General features: G+C 46.0%; 4 protein-coding genes across 4 annotated transcripts in view; 3 read left to right on the top strand and 1 right to left on the bottom strand.

Annotated features, from left to right (window-relative positions):
• The window catches only part of LOC309548838 (uncharacterized protein), a gene marked incomplete at its 3' end in the record, with an annotated part of 605,194 nt that overhangs the window by 531,089 nt on the left and 50,986 nt on the right, over positions 1 to 23,119 (top strand). The window lies entirely within an intron of this gene.
• LOC309550245 (uncharacterized protein) overlaps positions 1 to 23,119 on the bottom strand; it is a gene marked incomplete at its 3' end in the record, with an annotated part of 2,091,994 nt that overhangs the window by 310,826 nt on the left and 1,758,049 nt on the right.
• LOC309548831 (uncharacterized protein) overlaps positions 1 to 23,119 on the top strand; it is a gene marked incomplete at both ends in the record, with an annotated part of 260,742 nt that overhangs the window by 183,783 nt on the left and 53,840 nt on the right.
• Positions 1 to 23,119, top strand: part of LOC309548835 (uncharacterized protein) — a gene marked incomplete at both ends in the record, with an annotated part of 84,729 nt that overhangs the window by 46,504 nt on the left and 15,106 nt on the right. The window contains one exon of the mRNA XM_082248772.1: positions 17,191 to 17,366. Coding sequence (XP_082104898.1) covers positions 17,191 to 17,366 — 176 coding nt within the window. The remainder of the gene's footprint in view (positions 1 to 17,190; positions 17,367 to 23,119) is intronic.

Genomic DNA, 23,119 nt, shown 5'->3' on the forward strand with positions numbered 1-23,119 from the left:
CAGCCCAACGGAAGGCTTTTGCTACGGCAGCCCGGGGCTGTTTATTAGAGAGGCTGTCCAAGGACCCCCACTTTGAAGTCGATTTGGAGTGGGGGTTAGAGGAAATTTAGGATTACACAGAAGAGATCCTGAACATCTCGGAAGTGTTCTGGGCACTGGAAGATTTGAAATTTCTAGCCAATCAGAAATGGGAGCTGGAGATCGCCTACAGATGGCTGCTAGACTCTGCTCAGCGCCGGGCCTGGGCTCCCCTGCCTGGGAATATCCAGAAGTACCAGCTGACAGTCCAGAAATCCTGACTGAAGAATCGACATTGTGGCACAGTAATAGTGTGCTTTGCTCACCTGCACCCACTGTTTGGGATGAGGAGGTCTTATGGCGGATTAGAGATCAACCGATTATCGGGGGCCGATATGCACTTTTCCCGATATATCGGAATCGGCCACCAACGTGACTGATATTACCGATATTTTGGGAAAGTGCTTGTACCAGAGTGATGCCTGCAGCTAGAGGCATCACCTCGGTACCGGCGTCCATAGCCTGAGAAGCCGCTCGGCTGTCATTACAAAGAGTCGGAGGGGACGTGCCCCCCTCCCGCCGCCTTCCAAGGCTCACCCGGGTCTCCCGTCCTACCGGGAAACCCGGGCAACCAGCCTGCACGGCCGTCGAAGACCTGATCAAAGCCGCATTCGGCTCTAATCGGGTCTCCGTGTAAAAACCCGGAAGTCATGACATCACTTCCAGGTACTCTGCGCCAAATCCAAAAAAATTACAGAATTAAAAACAGCCAAACTTGGCGTTCTGAATGCTTTTAAGTGCAGAGGAGGGGTTTGGGGTCTTTTAGATCCCCAGATCCCTCCACAAGAGTACTGTGACAGGAGTCACTTTGGGCATGGGGGTTGTGGACCCCAAATTCCTTTAAAGAGGTTGGGAGGCACTATGTCCAGCCTTGTGTGGCTTTCTTATGTTTAAGTCACCCTGCATCTGTTATGGATGCAGGGTGACCAGGAGGGTGGTGAACACTGACACTATGGTTTGGACTACTACAAATGGGACAGTCATATTCAAGAATAATGTCTCCCTTGTAATATGAAGATTTTTGTTCCCATTTGCCATGAGCTCTCTGAACAGGCAGTCAACTCCTAATATGGTCATTACAGGAAGTTCTGAGGAGACGGGCTGTCTGAGGTGGCTCTCCATTCACCTATTGTCAGGTGTGCTAATGACCTCACCTGTTGTCTGCTAAGGGATGTATTGACACTCAGAGTAATGTGTATTGAGGGCTCGTGAGGGAACCATTGTTCTGTGTCTGACTATTGTGTACATTGATTGCCCCCTGGGGCTTCTGTCTCCTTGCATTGGTCAAGCTATCTGACCAATCCCTGTTGACTCATTTTCAAGTCCTCATTTGCATGGCTAAAAGAGGACCTGAATGGGAACTGCAGGTACTTTGAAATTGACCAATGGGAAAGCGGTTGTTGGGGGAAGGATGTTCCAAATTCTGTATAAACGTGTGCTGTGTTCTTCCAATAAATGTTGTTGTTGTTGTTCATGTTTTACCCTCAACTCGGAGCTTTGTCTCGTTCTTGGGGGGATTCACTGTATGCTGTTGGAGACTGATTGCTAGGAGTGTAAGCTGATGTATGCTTTTCCTGTTCGTCTGCTAGCAGCTATTCGTGAGGTTCCAGGTTGGAGTGCTATTTTGTATCCAGTTCGGGAGTTTGGTGTCCTGCAAGTAGCTGTGCCTGTAGCTCTGGAAGGGGAAGATCTCCTAAACGGTTTTAACCCTTTTTACGCTGAGGTTCGTAACAAGTACCTGTTAAGAAAACACACAACATTTTTTTTTTAATGTACGAAAATATATATGCGATGACCAAAATATCGGTATCGGTATCGGCAATAAAAAAATGATATCTGTCGATAAGTATGGCGGATGCAGCAAGTGTTGACTCACCTTGATGAACCTGTTTCTGCTCAGGATGAGCTTGGATGGAGGAATGCCGCTGGATAAAGGTATGGGAGAAGAGGAAGCCATCTTCATTCCCCAACCATGGATTACAAATTTAATTGACTTTTCATCAGAGGATGATATGGATGATAAATTACCCGCCAAAGTGTTGTCACTGGGCTCGAGTGCCACCAGCCTGTGCCCTGGACTTTCAGCAATTCCAGAGGCTGGGGATTTAATAGACTTTTTTGCTGAGAAGGAACATCCCAGTGAGCCAACAGCAGAAGAGCGGGCATCCAGGCAAAGCGCTGCTGACCTCTGCCTGCTGCAATTGGTGACCCAGGAAGATGTGTGCAAGGTCACTGACTTTTCAGTTTACTTTCCTGCAGAACAGCTGGGATCAGGACTTAACATCACTGAGCACTGCCCAACACCAACAGCAGCTTAAGCCTTCCTGAGAGAAGAGGCAGATGACCTTTCTCCTACGCCACTGACAGGGACATGGGATTTCCTGCCAGCATCTGTGGAGTTACAAGAAAGTGCTGACAACTGGACAGAGGGTCCAAGACCTCTGCCCCAGTTCCAAAGGCCCAGGGTGAGAAGGTGGTGATTACTCCCCAACAGCGGCTACACAGTTCGGAGAAGAAGGTGGTCATCTGATCCACAGTCTGGGAGCGGAGGAAGCCAGTCTCCCTCCCCAACAGTTAGCCGGAGCGGATTATGTGGAGTCCCCAGCAAAAGTGCTGGCAACAGGGCAGAGTGGTACCAACGTCTGCCCAACACCCTCAACAGCTACAGAGTTCCAGGAAGCTGGGGAAATCGGCCCCTCGCCCCTGCGACAAGCTAATGAAGTGAAACTTCTACACCCAGCTGAAGCGCTGGCAGCCGGGCAGAGAGTCAACAACCTCTGCCCCACACCTGTGGCAGTTCCGGAGGCCAAGGGTGAGAAGGGAGAGGAGATTGTTGTCCTCCCTCCCCAACACTCAGTCAGAGCGGAGGAAACTGTGTTCCCTCCCTAGGCAGGATCTGTGCATCTGGGAGACAGTACCAGAGAAAGGTTGTCCCAACTGCCAGATGAGGGTAAGAAAGATGTAGCAGCTGACTCCCCTTCCCAGCAGCAGACGGTGCTCCAGAATGATGACACCAACCCAGCAGAAGAGCTGGCAACAGAGCAGAGTGCGGCTTGCCTCTGCCCTCAACGTACAAAAGATGGAGTTTCTGTGCTAGTGGATGGGACTGCGATCTTCACCTCTATATCCCAGGGATGCTGGGCAGGCGGCCCAGGTCCCCAACAGCATGAGGGAGTGAGCCCAGCCACCCTGTCTTCTCTCCAGCAGCTGAAAGGACTCCAGGGAGAAGGGCCAGTCCACGCTTCTTCCTCGCAGCGTGTATGTTCTACGAGAGAGGCAGAGGTTGGCTGGGTGAGTAATGCTCTGTTCGGAACAATTTGTTTGGGGTACTGGATGGGTGCAGACATTGGGGGACTGGAAAGACTACCTTCAAAATCAACCCGTTGTGGTCCCCTCCTGTGTTAGTCTCCTTCTGAAAGGGGAGAGATGTGATGGGAGTAACTTTTGTTGGGGGGCCCGTGTCACACAGCCTACATTAGAGAGGTTGGGAAATCCCTCTCTCTGCCCCTTAGGCCCCTCTTATGTGTAAGTCACCCTGTGTCTATAGGGACACAGGGTGACCAAGAAGCCCAGTCTGGCCTGCCCAAACCAGACTTCCATAGACTGATCGGCTATGAGAGCTCCATGCGCCCTACCGGGACAAACTTACAGACTATGTGGGACATTGTCAAGGAAGCTGGCATGATGGATTCACCCTTTGGGAATTGTTACCCGACTAACTCAGGCACAGACCGATTGGAGGTCTGGTACTTGGTTAGTCTACCTTTGGGGGGGAAGATATGTGACAGTACTTAACGTCACTAGGAGTGAAAGACAGATAATTATTGGTTTGGATTGCTTCAAATGGGTTCGGTGTTTACACTTATGATAATGTGTATTGTGCTTCAGTGTCAGAGACAGACAGTCTGTCACTGGCAGACTTTTCCTATTGTCTGTGTATTGCGGTGTGATGTGTATTCTGTTAAGCCTGTCTGTCCCATTGTTAATGAACTTATATACTGTATTGTTTCTGTCCAGATGGCTAGATAATTAGTTCAGGTTAATTCTATTTCTGTATACAATTTCATCTGCATATGATAATATAATCAGGCAACCCCTGACCTGTGTGTGGTAATCTGATCAGTAGGTGGATGTCCATGCTGTATAAAAACTGTGTGCGTTCTTCAATAAAGAGAAGGCTCCAAAACGTAAACAAGCTAAGTTGTTTACTAGCTTTGTATGGGGGGCGGCTGGAAAATCTGATAACTATGTTCACGACTGGGAAGTCCACAAGCACAGTGTGGGTCGCGGTTCCGTTACAGACCTGTCATCCCTATTTCTATTACAAGGGATGTTTACATTCCTTGTATTAGGAATGAAAGTGATAATAAAAAAGGGACAGTGTAAATACAAAAAGTAAAAAAAAAAATAAGAAAAAAAAATGTAAAGAGCCCCCGTCTCTCCATGTTCGCCCGTAGAAGCGAACGCATACATAAGTCGCGGACGCATATGTAAACCGTATTCGCACCACACATGTGAGGTGAACATTAGAGCGAGAGCAATAAAGCTAGCACTAGATCTTCTGTGTAACTCTAAACAGGTCACCTGTGAAGGCTTTTAAAAGGTCACCTATGGAGAATTTGAGTGTGACGGTACTAACCGTCACTATGGGTGACGGATCACCCTGTCCCTGGATTGTAAACCCCTTTGTGTCATTTTCTTATGAGTTTGGGACATTGCATTTTATTTTCACTTTATTCATCCTCTGAACAACTGACTCATGGCATTGAGTTCATCTCTCCGCAGGGGGTGTGTATTAAGACTGCCTGCTTCATTGTACAAATGTTCAGTTCTCCTTGGTTGGTCCTGGTCTCATCCCCCCCCCCCCCCCGCAAGGCTAAAGGGAGTTTCCCTAACTGTGTGTAAAACTGTGTCTTGGAATGTAATAAACAGTTTAAGCTCTGCATGGTTAACCCTCAAAACCTGTGTGGAGTGTCTCGTGATTGAGGGGTTACGGGCTGGGTATGGCTTCTCCGCAGGCTGTGGGTGGGTTTGGAGGACAGGAGACAGAGTTTCGGTGGATGTGCCCAGCTGGGGTACAAAGATCCGTTACATTGGTTGGCAGCGGTGGGATGTCTCCTGCAGTCCAGGACATCCAAACCACCACCAGGATTCAAGATCTGGGCAGCTGCCGAGGAGTGATACGGGGACCAGCCAGCATGAGAGCGGAGTTCGGGAGGAGGCTGCAAGGCATGCGGAAGCACCATCGGGGACCAGCGACAGAGCACACCAGGCTCGGCTGGGAGGATGTGATCCGCCGGCAACTCTGGCATGAGGCACTAAGCCACGAGCGGCACCATCAGGGGAAGATCCTTCCCTCCTCCACAGAGATGTACCGGACGCAGTACTGTGCGCGAGAGGTGTTCCTGAGGGAACAACCGCGAGATGAAGGGAAGATGGAGCTCGGAAGATTGGTCCAGGAGGAAATGAGGCTGGACGCCAGCTACAGAGCCCTCCGGTGGTTCGCGGCTCAACTGTGGCCAGGTACAGCAGATGGCAGCCCAACAGAAGGCGTTGGCTATGGCGGCGTGGGGCTGCTCCATCAAAAAATGTACGGAGACCCAGACTTTGGGAGCAATGAGGAGTGGCGGCTGGAACACATTCTGGATTTCCGAGATGAGGTGCTGGACCTCCCCGACGAGGTGTGTGACCTGGAGGAATTGGAGTTCCTGGTTGAGCAGGAATGGGAGCTCGAGATTGTCTACAAGCGGCTGTTTGACGGTGATCAGCAGCCTGGCATGGCTCCCGTTACCTGGGACTGTCCGAGAGAAATAGCAGACAGTCACGAAGATGAGAAGCAAATGGGGCCAGGGGTGACCCTGCGTTTTCCCGTACTAACTGCAATGGAAGAAGCAGCGATGATACAGAGGGCACTGCGAGCGATAGAATGCCGGAACGCACCGGAGGTCCCCCAGGCAGCGAGACAAGCTGATAGCATGAAGGTCTCAGAAGGGGGAGTTGAGACAGGCGCTGGAAGGCTGGGAAATGGTGATCAGCAGCAAGTCCAGAGTATCTCATCTGGTGCCCCAACAGAAGCGCTGGCTACAGGGCAGAGTGCCCCTGGCATCTGCCCAGCATCAGAAAAAGAGTTGGATCCGGAGAGTCTGAGAGAGGATCTGCGTGAGCTGTTTTCCCAACAGCAGATATCCCCACTGGGAGTAGAGGAAGCAATTCTCCCTCCCCAACAATTGGACACTACCCCAATGTTCATCCCCCCAGCAGAAGCGCTGGCTACGGGGCAGAGTGCCGCTGGCCTCTGCCCACCCTCAGAGTCAGATCCAGGGAGTCCAAAGGATGACCGCAGTGAGCCGTTTCCCCAGCACTTGGACACTACCCCAGTGTTTATCCCCCCAGCAGAAGTGCTGGCTACGGGGCAGAGTGCCGCTGGCCTCTGCCCACCCTTAGAGGTAGATCCAGGGAGTCCGAGGGATGACCTCAGTGAGCCGTTTCCCCAGCACTTGGACACTACCCCAGTGTTTATCCCCCCGGCAGAAGCGCTGGCTACAGGACAGAGCGCTGATGGTCTCTACCCAGCATCAGAACCAGAGATGAAGAATCCGGGAGACAGTCCCTGCAAGATACCTTCTCAACGGCTGGTAACTACACCAGGAGAAAAGCAAGTATCTTTTTCTCCCCAAATGCATAGCCCTACCAGCCTACATTCCCTACCAGCGGAAGCGCTGGCATCAGGGCAGAGGATTGTTCAGCTCCCCCCAATATCTGCAACCCAGCCCTGGATCAGAGGAGTGCAGACAGTTGTTCCCACTCTGCAGCGGCTGTTTTTATTCATGGGAGACCCTATGTGCAATTTTTCTCCCCAGCGCCAGAGTCGTACTTTTACTTTTCCTGGTTGCCTGGGGTGTAAGTTTGTGACTAACGCAGGTCCAGACCAGTTGAGGGTCAGGAACCTCGTTAGTCTGTTTTAAAAGGGGAGAAATGTGACAGAACCCACTGTCACTGTGTGTTTTGGAGGGGACTGTGCGCAAGCCTCCTACCAACAGACTATGGGCCAGAAGCTACTGGAGTTTGGCACTGCAGCCTTTTGACTTTACCATCCACTACTGCTCTGGGAAGCAAAACGGCAACGCCGATGAATTATCCAGGCAAAAAGACATTGACTCTTTGGGACCTGTTGCCCGACTAACTCAGGCACAGACCAGTTGGAGGTCTAGTACCTGGATTAGTCTACCTTTGGGGGGAAGAGACGTGACGGTACTAACCGTCACTATGGGTGACGGATCACCCTGTCCCTGGATTGTAAACCCCTTTGTGTCATTTTCTTATGAGTTTGGGACATTGCATTTTATTTTCCCTTTATTCATCCTCTGAACAACTGACTCATGGCATTGAGTTCATGTAATGTAATGTAATGTTACATTGAGAACCGTACTTTGTCGCCATTCTATGAGCGTGTGCCATTTTAAAGCATGACATGTTAGGTACCTATTTACTCAGCATAACATCATCTTTCACATTATACAAAAAAATTGAGCTTTAGGGGTATTGTGTTTTTTTTATAAATGAAAGTGTATTTTTCCCTAAAACAGATTTGCAAAATCCCTACTCAAATACCGTGTGACATAAAAAATTACAACTATCCCTATTTTTTTCTCTTGGGTGTCTGCTAAAAAAATTTATAATGTTTGGGGGTTCTAAGTATTTTTATAGCAAAAAAACTGATACTGTTCGGAAAAAGATGAAGGGAGGACACCCTGAAGGCCAGTCCTGAAAAGTTACCTGTTAGAGCAAATTACCAAAACATCACCAAGAGTACTCAACTGTTTTGTTATGAGGAACATACGCCTGCAATCACCGTAAGTACGCTAAGTACAAAAATCCCAATTTGGTCCACAAGGTGGTGACCTTACTTCTCTCAGATGGAACGCACAGACAGGAAGTAATATGAGGTGTAGACAGGAAGTGATGTAAGATACTGACAGGAAGTGATGTAAGATACTGACAGGAAGTGATGTAGGTCCACAGAGGAAGTGATGTCAGATATAAATAGGAGTTTCAGAGGCGAGTCAGGAGGAAGAAGAGAGGAGACGTAGCTGGAAGTGGCAGCAGAGGAGGTAATAATAAGATATTATTTTCTATATGTAATCTTAAATTACATAAAGAAAATGTCCTCCTTCCGTTTTCATGCCGGGAGGACAGAAACAGAGGAACACTGAGAATCAGATTGCAGTCCCCCGGTGAAATCACATAAGTAGGATGAGCAGCAAAACTTCCTCCAGCTCTCCTGTAGCACCCTCACCAGGCAGAGCCGAGGTACTCGTAATCTATCTGGGGAAGAGGCAGAGCTCGGGGTGACCCCGACACTCACCTCTGTCTTTCAGCAGCTTTCCTCCCTCGTCACTACTAACATTAATCCCGTCCTCTGACCAAACACCATCTGGGCCCCCAGATCTGTATATACTGGATGACCGGGAAACCCACTGTGTCTGTGCCTTCTATACTCTGCATGTGTCAGAAGACACCAGACATGGCTACCTGCCCCATCTAACACCACTGTCCCCTGCTCCTCACCCCCCCCCCCCCATATAATACCGCTATCCCCACTCCTCACCCCCCATCTAACACCGCTGTCCCCCACTCCTTACTCTCTATCTAACAACACTGTCCCCCACTCCTCACCCTCCATCTAACACTGCTGTCCCCCATTCCTCACCCCCCCCTATCTAACACCGATGTCCCCCATCCCCCCCTCCTCCATCTAACACCGCTGTCCCCCGCTCCCCACCCCCCATCTAACACCGCTGCCCTTACTCCTCCACCATCTAACACCTCTGTCCCCGCCCCACACCCTCCATTTAACAACGCTGTCCCCCACTCCTCACCCCTCATCTAACAGCGCTATCCCCTCCTCACCCCAATCTAACACTTGTCCCCCACTCCTCATTCCCTTATTAAACATTGAAGATCTCAACTCCTAGATTGGCACCTACTGGGGAAGATCTCATTTGCGGTCATAAAAGATATAACTTGGTCAGATCATGCAGTAGTGGAGGTGACCATAGATGAAGGAATCCCTAGGGGAGCCAATTCTGTATGGAGGTGTAACACTAGGAATCTACAATTGGACGATTGTAGGAAACATATCTCCCAGCATCTAACTGAATATTTCGATAAAAATGCCAATTCTGTATCAGACCCCTGGTGTATTTGGGGAGCTCACAAAGCCTATATGAGAGGTATATGCATCCAACTAAATTCCAAAATTTAAAAAGCAATATAACCTCAAATTGTCCCAGATTCTAGCCCAAATCCATGACCTCGAAACTAGAAATAAAATCAAACCAGACCCCAAAACCACCGACGCCCTCACCAACCTCAGAACAGAACTATGCTCTGCCCTAATGGAACAAAATGACATCCAATTCAGAAGACTGAAACTACACTGTTATGCTCACTTTAACAAAACTGGTAAGGCACTTGCAAATAGACTAAAAACCCGACAAACCAAATCATGAATCTCCTCACTCAGACAAGCTCGGACTAATGATAAAATCACACACCCCCAAGACATAGCAAACAAGTTTGCGGAATATTACCATTCACTATATAACTTGCATACAGACCCCACGACTTTCCAACCGTTAAACACAGATATAACTAATTTCTTAGACAATCTTAATCTGCCCCGACTTACCAACTCACAACTTGAATCTCTAAATCAGCCCATATCAATTGACGAAATCAGGAAAATTATACTCTCTCTACCTCAAGGAAAATCACCAGGCCCAGATGGTTTTCCTAGTGAATACTACAAATTATTTCACCAAACTCTATCACCCTTTCTCCTTGAAACATTCAATAAAGCCATTAGAACATCCTTATTTCCTAAAGAGATGCTGGGAGCGTATGTGACCACAATCCCCAAACAAGTTAAAGATCCTCTACTACCAGAAAGCTACAGACCTATCTCCTTACTGAACACAGATCTAAAAATTTTCGCCAAGCTTCTTGCCAAACGTCTGCAAAAAATGATTCCCTTATTAGTTCAACAAGACCAGCTAGGGTTTATCCCTGGTAGACAAATGTCAGCTGCCACCAGGAGAGTTGTCAACATTGTCAACATGGCTGAAAAACGTTGAACGCCTTTCTACTGCTAACGTTGGACTCAGAGAAGGCGTTTGACAGGATTAACTGGAAATATATGACGTCAGTACTGAACAAATTTGGTTTAGAGGGTAACATCTACTCAGCCATCCTTGCACTTTATTCCCAACCCTCAGCCAGGGTCTACACCTCTGGGACCTTATCCAAACCCTTTCAAATCTCAAATGGCACTAGACAGGGATGCCCCCTTTCCCCCACGATTTTCAATCTGGCTATTGAACCTCTAGCAGAAGCGATAAGAATGTCTCCCATTATTAAAGGTTTTAATATAGGAAACACTGACCATCGTATTACATTATTCGCTGATGACATCATCTTAATGATGACTGACCCCGAAAGATCCCTGCCAGAAGCACATAATATTCTAGCTAACTTTAGTAAAATCTCCTACTATAAAGTGAATAACTCCAAATCCCAAGTCCTTAACCTACATGTAACACACGACACCAAAATACATTTACAACAAATTTGCCCCTTCTCATGGACAGAGGAAAAAATCTCCTACCTTGGCATTCTAATCACCCCCCGCATTTCCGACCTTCTACATGAAAACCTGAAATCCCTAAAACAAAAAATTTCTGATGATTTCAAATCTATGTCCAACATAATTCTGACATGGGGAGCAAAAATGGCAGTAATAAAAATGATTATCCTACCCCAAATCCTTTATATATTCAGAGCCCTACCCGTCTCAATTTAAATCTCTCACCACCCTTATCACAAAATTTATATGGTCAGGAAAAAAAGCACGAATAGCTTACGAAACACTTACAGCCCACAAATCTATGGGAGGTGCAGGACTACCTAACCTCCAAGCATATTGGTGGGCGTCAAGATTAGACCAAATCAAACATTGGTTCATAGATCATGGAAAACCTAAGTGGGCCTTATTAGAGGAACATCTAGTCCCAACTAAAAACCTGATACATTTACTTTTGAGTTATCTTTGGATCCCCTGGAAATGGACGAACTTACCGATCACTATTAAAGCCTAACTCCAAGCCTGGAGAGCTATCTCTAACATATCACCAAAAACAAAACCCTCTCCAAGCACAACATCCCTATTCAACTACTCGACCATAAGATTAAAAAATTGAACACAATAGAGTTGGGGAACTATGGATTGTCCTCAGTGGCGGCCCATGCATAGGGGGCGCCAGGGCGCCGCCCCCCCCCCCCCCTAAAAAAAGGGAAAAAAAATTACAAAAAGAACAATAACGTTTTTTTTTAAAAAATTGCGTTCGCCGGCCTATGTGATGGCTATGGGGGGGGGGGGCCCAGAAGAGGCGCCGATTGGCTGCCTTCTGGGGGCGTAACCTGGGCACAGGTCATTGCGCTAGGACACCCCCACTTTCGTGATATCCTGGCTGTGATTGGTCCAGTCTCCAGCCTTGTGACCCCGCTGACGTCGCAATGGGGGCGGTGCCGGTGCATGCGTCAGTCACGCACCGTCACCGCCCGATCTCCTTCCCGCCGGACAGATCAGAAGACAGAAGAGGCAAGAGGAGCACCGCCGGACCGGTTACGCAAATCCCACCACCGTCAGAAGAAGACTCGAGAAGAGGAGCAGCGCCGTGGAGGTCTCGCAGGCAGCCCAGGAGAGTAGGTAAGGGATTGAAGCCGACCTCTGACCTGACCTGACCATGACCTGTGCCATGCATATACCGTCACCTGTGCCATGCCTGTACCGTCACCTGTGCCATGCCTATACCGTCACCTGTGCCATGCCTACACCGTCACCTGTGCCATGACTATACCATCACCTGTGCCATGCCTGTACCATCACCTGTGCCATGCCTATACCATCACCTGTGCCATGCCTATACCATCACATGTGCCATGCCTGTACCATCACCTGTGCCATGCCTGTACCATGACCTCAAAGTCACGCAATTTTTTTACCGCATTTTTTGCCGCGAAGCAATACCTATTACATTTTTCTTTTTGCGCCCCCCCCCAAAAAAATTTTGAGCACCAGCCGCCACTGATTGTCCTCAACCTCACAATTCTACGCTGAGGAAAAACTCAAAAAAGCAGAAGAAATTCTAGAAGAATTTTCCCTCCCCAGGATCTGTCCATTACCATCTCTAAACTAACACTGTTATTGGCAAAACACCCGATCATAGATCTACCCACCAATACCCAAGCATGGAAATTTCTCACTACGTTCCCCCTCCAAACCAAAGGAATATCCGTCTTCTACTCCATTCTAACTGCCAATACCCTCACCACAAAATCTTCACACATGGAAAAATGGGAAAATTCACTTAACCTATCTTTCACTCTTAAACAGTGGCAAAAAGCACTCATCTCCACTCATAAATTGTCACATTGCACTAACCACTGGGAGATGATGACTAAAATTACTAACAGGTGGTATTTTACACCACATTGTCTAAAATGAACCCAGCTATATCTCCACTTTGTTGGAGAGAGTGCGGAAAAATTGGCACACTTCAACATATCCTTTGGGAATGCCCCTCTTTAACAAGCTTTTGGAATGCCATATTTAAATGTATAGCGTCCACCGCGGGTATGTTATCCCCACCTAGACCAGAATTGGCCCTGTTGAACCTCAACTTAGAATACTATCCGCCCAATTTCCGACAAATAATTCTTCACCTCCTCCTAGCTGCCAGAACTTTAACAGTGCGTAAATGGAGAACCATTGAAACACCAAACATTTCTGAAACTATACGTTTAGTGAATGAGAATTATAAACTAGAAAAAGCTCTTTCTCTGAATAACTTATCCTACCACAAATTGAAAAAAGCCTGGATGGCGTGGCCCTATAGACCACAGTAATTATTTAGCAATTTATTTTAGAAATAAATGACGAAGCTTTGTACAATGCTGCCCGTGCGGGGGGACGGGGGGTGGCTTCGCCACCCGACTCGGTGACATTGTTCCCCCTTGGGGCTCTGGGCCGGGTAGGCGGGGGCTACCTCTTCCCTTTTCTTCCCATTTGGAAGTCTAAACCATAATTCCACCATTAAATATATATTTTCTCTTATGTATGTTTTCTCTTGCTTATTTCTATCTTGTTTTCTACATCCAGTTGATGTAACTTCATTGTTATTGTCTTTTTTGATGAAACCAATAAAAATCTATTGATTGAAAAAAAAAAAAAGGAACTAATTACCAAACTGTTAATCCGAGCATGTAGTTCCTCTGAGCTCCACAAGGTGGTGATCTCACTTCTACCCAGACAGGAAGTCTCTATGGAAGACAGGAAGTGATGTCAGTTATAGACAGGAAGTTATGTCACAGGAAGTGATGTCAGGTATAAAAGGGACATTTTCGGGTGAAAGGTGAGTTGGGAGGAATTAGAGAGTAGATATTGCTGGACGAGGCAGCAGACGAGGTAATAACAGTAGTGGGATGCAAAAATTTTAGTAACCAGTTCCGACTTTCAAGCATGGTGTAATTTTTTTTATCTAATGTCAATTAGGGGTCCGATCTGTCCGCCGCAATGTCGCAGTCCCTCTAAAATTTGCAGATCGCCGCCATTACAAGTAAAAAAAAAATAAATAGAAATGACATCAATCTTTCCCCTAGTTTGCAGACATGAAAACTTTTGCGCAAACCAATCAGAATACGCTTATTGGGATTTTTTTTACCAAAAATATGTAGCAGAATACAAATTGGCCTAAAATTATTAAAAAATTTGATTTTTAATTTTTTTTTTAAAGGGAATGTTATATAGCAGAATGTGAAAAATATTGTTTTTTTTTTCTTTATAGCACAAAAAATAAAAATCACACAGGTGATCAAATACCACCAAAAGGAAGCTCTATTTGTGGGAAAAAAAGACGTCAATTTATTTGGGTACAGCATCGAAAGACTGCGCAATTGTCCGTTAAAGTAACTCAGTGCCGAATTGCAAAAAATGGCCTGGTCATTAAGGGGGAAAATCTTCCGGTCCAGAAGTGGTTAAGTGCAGTCACTTTTTAAAGGTCGAGGGGCCTAGGTATTTAAAATGCTTTGTAATACAATTACCATGACTCCCATACAATGTGTGTTACACTTCCCAGGTGTCAGGAACAAATCCTCCTGAAGAGCGAACATATTAGCAGTGTTCGCTCTGTAGGAGGATTTGTTCTTGACACCTGGGAAGTGTGACACATATGGTATAGGAATCTTTGTTTCAAATAATAGCAGCAGCTGTGCCAGAACAAAGGGTTGGCATTTTACTATTACATGCAAAGTGATATTTTACTTTATTTTATGTCTTATTTCACTCCTTTTAAATAAAAACATTTGCCATATTGTCAGACAGTAACTCATACCTGAAGGCTGAAGACATTTATTTGGGCCCCTCCAGAATCCTCTTAATGTTTCCAGCCACCATGCTGCTACCTCACGTGCTGCAGCCCGCAGTGCTAAACCGCGCTGAATGAACTTGGGTGGAGGCGGAGCCAAATTCGAGTAGGCGGCGCTGCGGCGTGGAGGAGAAAGAAGTGACGTCATTGGTTGCTAGACGCCAAGCGGCTCTAGCAACTAGTGCTGTGTGTGTGGACTCCTGCCCGCCTCCCCGCAGCAGAGCGAGAAAGCAGCCAAAGGCAGAGCAGAGTCGGATCGGGTCTGCTGAACACTGAACTGTAAGTCTGACTACACAGGCTCAGTGACATAATCAGAGTCAGCTTTCAGCTTCGGTTCTGCGAACTTGTAAATTTTTAGTAACAGGTTCGCACGAACCGGTGCGAACCGGCTGAATCCCACCACTGGGTAATAAGATGTTATTTTCTATTTACACCCAGCAACCCCCCCCTGTCATGTCCGTCCTCTTTTTCCATAGTAACTGTGACCTCTTTTATCTCCAGCAGATGATGATACACACATATATAGTGTGTAAAACCTAGAGTAACCCCTTCAGGTTCAGAACATTTCCCCACTTACGGGGTCGGAACATTCTCTTCATTCTGGTGATTTGTCACCTTTACCACCAATCATCTTCTCACCTTAGCAGTCTCTTGTAAGGAGGGATGAGATTGGGGTTCGGCTTCTCCTGAAATTTGCCCTTTCACACCCTTCTTCTGAAATGTCTGACAAATATCCCCATGCCTCACTATATTAACCATGTGCCTGCCCCTCCTGTAGGCCCAGGATCGGCATGGTGGATGGAGTGGAGGGTGATCAGTTCTCAGATCTCCTCTCTGGGGAATGAATCCAGAAGAGACGAGCATTTCATCACTTCCAGGTTCAGTGCCATCATTCCCTGGTCACTGTAGTCAGTGACGAAGCTGGTTGATCCTGATCTGTATTTCATCAGCTTCACTGGTGTCCATCGGTGACGGTGGAGGTCTAATAGACCCCTAATGTCTCCTTAAAGAATACCAGTCATTTATATTACGCTGTCACAAAGGGGGTTATTGGCCGCACACTAGAGTGAGAGCAATGATTCTGGGGCCGTTATTACCGGGTTTCTCTGAACGATTGACCTGTAGGCGATTTTATAGCGTTGTCTTTGCACCATGTTGGGTAGTGAATTTAGACACTATTTCATGGGGAGACACAATTTTAAGAGTTGACATAATTGTGTGTATGTGTGTGTGTGTGGGGGGGGGGGGGGCGCTTTGTTTTTACAAGCATAACATGCAGATTTTATCGTGTGTGAAAATGTAATTTTGTTTAAAGCCTCTCTCTGGGGAAACAAAAAATGACCAAAACCCAAATGAGCATTTAACCCTTGTATAATGGGGGCAGCCCCACTTCAAGGGTTACATGGTAAAAGCACTTTTACTTATCCAATCCGCTGATCTCTCAATACCGGCACTCTCCTCTTCTCCCCTACACTCTGGCAGTGTACTGTCCCTCCTCCTGTCCAATCAAGGGCTTTGGGCTCTGCATTGGTCTTGATGGTCTGAGAGAACCTGTGACCACTCTTTATAAAAAGATCCCCTTAATTAACCCAATCTACATGTTCCAATTCCCACCGGGGGCAACCCGCCTATAACCAATTATATCCCCATCCTAATATTGTCCAACCAATGCAATCCAGATAATTCTTCATTATCCATCTACAGAGAAACCCGCATAGATCACATGACCACACAAATGAGGATGGAGGAGGATCAGAGTCACATGACTGAGAGGTTATTAAGCCACACCCTGGAGATCATCTACCTGCTGATCGGAGAGGTGAGGAGGATTCTGGGAGGTCACATGACATCACTCTTATCTAGTCTGGTCAATAGACCATGTTCTTATTATAGACATGTAGATGATGTCAGGTGATTGATATCGGTTTATCTTTCTCCTGATTTGTAGGATTGTGTTGTAGTGAAGGAGTCTAGTGGAGAGCCAATCTCGGGGGGATTGAGCAGGACCCAGAGCCCCGCCATGGTGCCTCCACCTCGTTCTCCGATACCTGAGAGGAACAGAGAGCAGAAGATCCTAGAACTGACCACCATGATGGTCCATCTGCTGACAGGAGAGGTGAGCGGTGCTGGGAATTCTGGGACATTATCCAGTAACAGACCTGGGATGTGTCTGGATGGTGACTGTATCATTGTGTGTGTCAGGTTCCTATAAGGTGTCAGGATGTCACTGTCTATTTCTCCATGGAGGAGTGGGAGTATTTAGAAGGACACAAGGATCTCTACAAGGACGTCATGATTGAGAATCAGCCGCCCCTCACATCACCGGGTAAGAGGAGACTTTATTGTAAAGGAGAGAGCAGTACGGAGGCTCCACCTAGATCCCCCATCATCTGATAAACCCATAGAAACAATGTATTCAGTCAGTGTGTGTGTTTCCTACAGATGGATCCAGTAATGGGAACCCACCAGAGAGATGTCCCCGTCCTCTGTATTCCCGGGATTCCACACAGGAAGGTCACACCATCCCTCACCATCATCAGGTAGATGAGGAACAATCACTGATAATATCATTAGGATCTGTACATTATCTGCATTGTTACCATTGATGTCATTTTTATTATATATTCAGAGTGGAGACCTGAGAGATTCTAAAGTTGAGGTTAAAGAAGAGATAAAAGAGGAGGATGATGAGGATGGGATGATGAAGGAGTCAGAGTTTCTAAAGGAACACAAAGATCTGTACCAGGACACCATGGTGGAGTCATCCAGCTACAGAAACCCACCAGAGAGATGTCCCCGTCCTCTGTATTCCCGGGATTCCACACAGGAAGGTCACACCATCCCTCAATGTTACAAGGTTGGTGGATTGGAGCATCTAGAACATGGACTTCTGGGAAGGATGTGTTTTTTTTTTCTTTAATAAATAATATCACAATAATAAAGCTTATATCTTCCAGATGATATTCTCTCTCATTTTCTTGGTTTAGAGTGGAGATCCAATCGATATAGAATTTGAGGTTAAAGCAGAAGAAGAAGAGATGTATGTGAGGGATGATCAGCAGTCTATGGAGGAGGATGGAATAACGGGGACATTTATAGAGGAGGACACTCCTACAGAGATCAGCACAGGTTGGTCATTAACACTAAATACATACATGACATAAATACATGTAATCCACCACTGACTACTGAATACCAATATTATGAGTCCTGACCCCTGCAATATATACTCTATGTTGTACATTACATACTTCTGCTCTCTCCCCTCTACCCACTGCTATATAAAGCATGTCACAAAAGTAAGTACATCCCTCCCATTTTTGTAAATATTTTATTCTATCTTTTCATGTGACAACACTGAAGAAATGACACTTTGCTACAATGTAAAGTAGTGAGTGTACAGCTTGTATAACAGTGTAAATTTACTGTCCCCTCAAAATAACTCAACACACAGCCATTAATGTCTAAACTCCTGGCAACAAACGTGAGTACACCCCTAGGTGACAATGTCCAAATTTGGCCCAAAGTGTCAATATTTTGTGTGGCCACCATTATTTTCCCCTCTTGGGCATGGAGTTCACCAGAGCTTCACAGGTTGCCACTGGAGTCCTCTTCCACTCCTCCACGACAACATTGCGGAGCTGGTGGATGTTAGAGACCTTGCGCTCCTCCATCTTCCATTTGAGGATGCCCCACAGATGCTCAATAGGGTTTAGGTCTGGAGACATGCTTGGTCAGTCCATCACCTTTACCCTCAGCTTCTTTAGCAAGGCAGTGGTCGTCTTGGAGGTGTGTTTGGGGTCATTATCATGTTGGAATACTGCCCTGCAGCCCAGTCTCTGAAGGGAGGGGATCATGCTCTGCTTCAGTATGTCACAGTACATGTTGGCATTCATGGTTCCCTCAATGAACTGTAGATCCCCAGTGCCGGCAGCACTCATGCAGCCCCAGACCATGACACTCCCACCACCATGCTTGACTGTAGGCAAGACACACTTGTCTTTGTACTCCTCACCTGGTTGCCGACACACACGTTTGACACTATCTGAACCAAATAAGTTTATCTTGGTCTCATCAGACCACAGGACAAGTTTCCAGTAATCCATGTCCTTAGTCTGCTTGTCTTCAGCAAACTGCTTGCGGGCTTTCTTGTGCATCATCTTTAGAAGAGGCTTCCTTCTGGGATGACAGCCATGCAAACCAAATTGATGCAGTGTGCGGCATATGGACTGAGCACTTCAACCTCTGCAGCAATGTGGCAGCACTCATATGTCCATTTGCTGAAGACAACCTCTGGATATGACGCTGAGCATAAAGCACTCAACTTCTTCGGTTGACCATGGCAAGTCCTGTTCTGAGTGGAACCTCTCCTGTTAAACTGCTGTATGGTCTTGGCCACTGTGCTGCAGCTCAGTTTCAGGGTCTTGGCAATCTTTTTATATCCTAGGCCATATTTATGTAGAGCAACAAATCTTTTTTTCAGATCCTGAGAGAGTTCTTTGCCATGAGGGGCCATGTTGAACTTCCAGTGACCAGTATGAGAGAGTGAGAGCGATAACACCAAATTTAACACACCTGCTCCCCATTCACACCTTAGACCTTGTAACACTTAACGAGTCACATGACCCCGGGGAGGGAAAATGGCTAGTTGGGCCCAATTTGGACATTTTCACTTAGGGGTGTACTCACTTTTGCTGCCAGCGGTTTAGACATTAATGGCTGTGTGTTGAGTTATTTTGAGGGGACAGCAAATTTACACTGTTATACAAGCTGTACACTCACTACTTTACATTGCAACAAAGTGTCATTTCTTCAGTGTTGTCACATGAAAAGATAGAATAAAATATTTACAAAAACTGTGAGGGGTGTACTTACTTTTGTCAGATACTGTATATACATAATATGGATTCTCTTTGTTACACCCATTTCCTACCAGCTGGACATTTTATATCTGATGAAAAAATCAAATGAAAATGAAAATAAATTTCTTCAACCAAATCTGTAGACAATAAGTGGGAAATAATAATCCAATCTGTGCGATATCACCGCGCCGTGTAACAATCAGACTTACAATTCAAAAATATGAAATCTATTAAACAGTGTCAGGAAATGAATAAATAGTAATGTGATCATCCAATAAGAGGATAGAAATGTGTGTCATGTGACACGGCCAATATAAATGATAAAGTGCGAGTGCAGAAATTGCAGATGAGAAAGGTGCTGGTGGTCACTTCCACTCACCTTACCATCTGACTCCCTTCCCCCTCTAGGGATATCGCTCACTCCTCTCCTCCTTCCTCTTCCCCCACGGTATATATGGGGGGGAGGGTAGAAAATAACACCCCCTCTAGGGCTCTCCGTCTATCTGCTTTATTCAACATTAAAATCCAAGATGATAGAATTACAAAGCCGGCACTTGAGCAGTGCGGACTAAACAAGCTTCACAATGTGATCCTTCACTCCGATACCCCTTCCCTGGGATGGCCGAGATGGGACGTCCCTGTGCAGGCTCCGCCCATATTTTCTATCCCCCCCCATATATACCGTGGAGGAAGAGGAAGGAGAGGAGGGAAATTATTTCCCACTTATTGTCTACAGATTTGGGTGAAGAAATTTATTTTAATTTTGTTGGTGCTGCATTTTATTTGATTTTTTATTTGTTTTTGTGTTTAGTGAAAGAAACTTTCTGAATGTAAGCTGCCATTGGGTGAATGTTTCTGTGAATATTTATACACCATTCTTTACACTACATGATTGTACCGATTTATTATTTATTTTATATCACATTTTATATCTGATGATTTGATTGGAGGACAGACTTTTACATGGTGATAATGTCATAACAAATTTTGGGACAGAAAGAGACGGGGCTTTGCGGGCCTGTGGGAGTAGAAGGATCAAAAAGTAGAACCAATAGTAAAATCAAAAATACATTTTATTGGTTTATCAAATAAAAAATAAGCATGGATAACCATGCATGTATAATAACAAACAAGTACAACATACAATTGTTAAAATATATAGTGTCACTGTAATTATAGAAACATATCCCGCAAGGGGTTAGAAGCGGAAAAAACAAAGCCTGTGTAGGTGGACGATGGGTCTCAAGCTGGATTCGGTCACGGTAGGTCCCCAGCAAGCCGACGCGTTTCGCTTAAGGCTTCCTCAGGGCCTGAGAGACCATAACAGACCGATGTTTCCTTTTTAACAGTGACTTGTGTTAGGCAGGAAGGCTGTAGTGGTACATAGACTGTTCGGAAGATAATATCTCCGTATTCACCATACAGAATTTATATAAGTATCAAGTAAAACACTTTTGTATTACATCCGATGTGTTGGGTTGCGGCTGCATCATCAAGGTCAAGGCTGCTATAAATAGCTCCAATCTTGGCCTCTTGGGGTATAATCACCCCTCAGCAAATAATTGTCCTCTTCCTGGATTATTTATCCATATATGCAATCACCCTCAGGTACAAACAATTTAGTGTCAATATTGGACTCGTTTAAGCCAGGTTTTAAAGACCTCTATGCAGTTTGTAGGAAATATATCCCCAATCTACTTGTCCTAAATGGCAGCAGGGTTGACCTCTCCTCAAACTGAAAGGTGCTCCAGGCAGGGAAATAGGACTTATACAGGTGTATATTTCAGTTAAATGGACCCAAGGTCCTGGGCTATCCAAGCCCTCTGTATCAACGTACGTTCACCACCTGTGATAATAATGTGATAACATCCTCAGACTTTGGAACCTTAAACAGAAAGTGATAATGAGGGAGGAGTCAGTAACCCAATGATGGTGGTCTTCAGGATCAGTCCAGTCTTCATCTTGGTTGTTCTCCCCCATCCTCACTCTCTGACCTCTGGTGGGACTCAGCCCCGCTGTTATTCATGACTAAATCATGGACTAAATAAGGAAGTGCAGGACTTCTTGTATTGGGAAGATGGCAATGAGTGATAGAGGGGGAGGGGACACTCATCCTATAATCCCCTCATCACTGTCACTCCTATAAAAGACAATTCTCGTTGTTTCCTCACTCTCTGACTAAGGTCCATGAATAAAGAAATGAACTGGTAGGAGATCAGAGGAGCCATTTACTAGTTACCTTGAGGGGGGAATTGAAGGATCCTCAGAGACAAAGCTGCCTGATGTGGGCGGAGTCCTAGTTTAGGGGAACCAATCTGCTGATGTCTAGTAATAATCTTTGTATTTCTATTTTAGTAGATGGACGGGAGAGGAGGAAAACCTCAGAGGATTGTGTCACTTTGTCTCCAGACTGTAAAGTAGAAGATGAGGACATCACACAGTATAGTCCAGGAGAAAACCCGGCTACCTCAAATGTCCACCCGGCACCACACAGTGTAGATGGACCATCGTATTCCTCTTATCCTGAGGAACCTCAGACTGTGAGGAACGGTGTCGCCCTTCCACCAGATAAGAGGTTCTCCTGTACTGAGTGCGGGAAGTGTTTCAGTTTTAAATCCAAACTTAATGTGCATAAAAGATCTCACACTGGTCAGAAGCCGTATTCCTGTCCTGAGTGCGGGAAATGTTTTTCAGAGAAGTCCACTCTTTCCAGACATCAGAGATTTCACACTGGTGAGAAGCCGTATTCCTGTCCTGAGTGTGGGAAATCTTTTTCAGTGAAGTCCACTCTTTCCAGACATCAGAGATTTCACACTGGTGAGAAGCCGTATTCATGTCCTGAGTGCGGGAAATCTTTTTCACAAAAGTCATATCTTTCCAGACATCAGAGATTTCATGAGGGGGAAAAGCCATATTCCTGTTATGAGTGTGGGAAATGTTTTTCACAGAAGTCTGATCTTTCCAAACATCAGAGATTGCACACTGGTGAGAAGCCGTATTCCTGTCCTGAGTGTGGGAAATGTTTTTCACAAAAGTCATATCTTTCCACACATCAGAGATTGCATGCTGATGACAAGACGTATTCCTGTCCTGAGTGCGGGAAATGTTTTTCAGAGAAGTCCACTCTTTCCAGACATCAGAGATTTCACACTGGGGAGAAGTCGTATTCCTGTCCTGAGTGCGGGAAATGTTTTGCACAGAAGTCCTCTCTTTCCAGACATCAGAGATCTCACACGGGGGAGAAGCCAATTTCCTGTCCTGAGTGAGGGAATTGTTCCTCACTGAAGTCCTGTCTTCCTGTACATCAGGGGGCCCACACAACCCTGGAGGTGTATTAGTGCCTTGAGTGCGGGAAATGGCTTCTATATGAATGTTGGTGGTGGTCATGTGGGGAAGAAGCACACCCTGATATACACCTCAGATATACTCCATGGCTGATCTTCATCATGTAAGAAACACTTCATAAGGAGATCAGAGATCAGCAAAGACATGGATGAAGTGTTGTTCCGTGTTGGCCATTGATAGCAGGAGAAAAATAAAAATGGAGTCATTACCTTTCATTGGCTGAGTACATTTTGTGCGGGAAGATTTCACAAACACTTACAGATCTGGTTGTTATAAATGTGTTGATGAAATGTGACCCGCATTCGACCAGTCATGGTGAATTTGGATTTCCTATAATGGTCAGTTCCATCT

This window comes from Pelophylax lessonae, assembly GCF_965119305.1.
Source record: "Pelophylax lessonae genome assembly, chromosome: 3".
Taxonomy (NCBI): domain Eukaryota; kingdom Metazoa; phylum Chordata; class Amphibia; order Anura; family Ranidae; genus Pelophylax; species Pelophylax lessonae.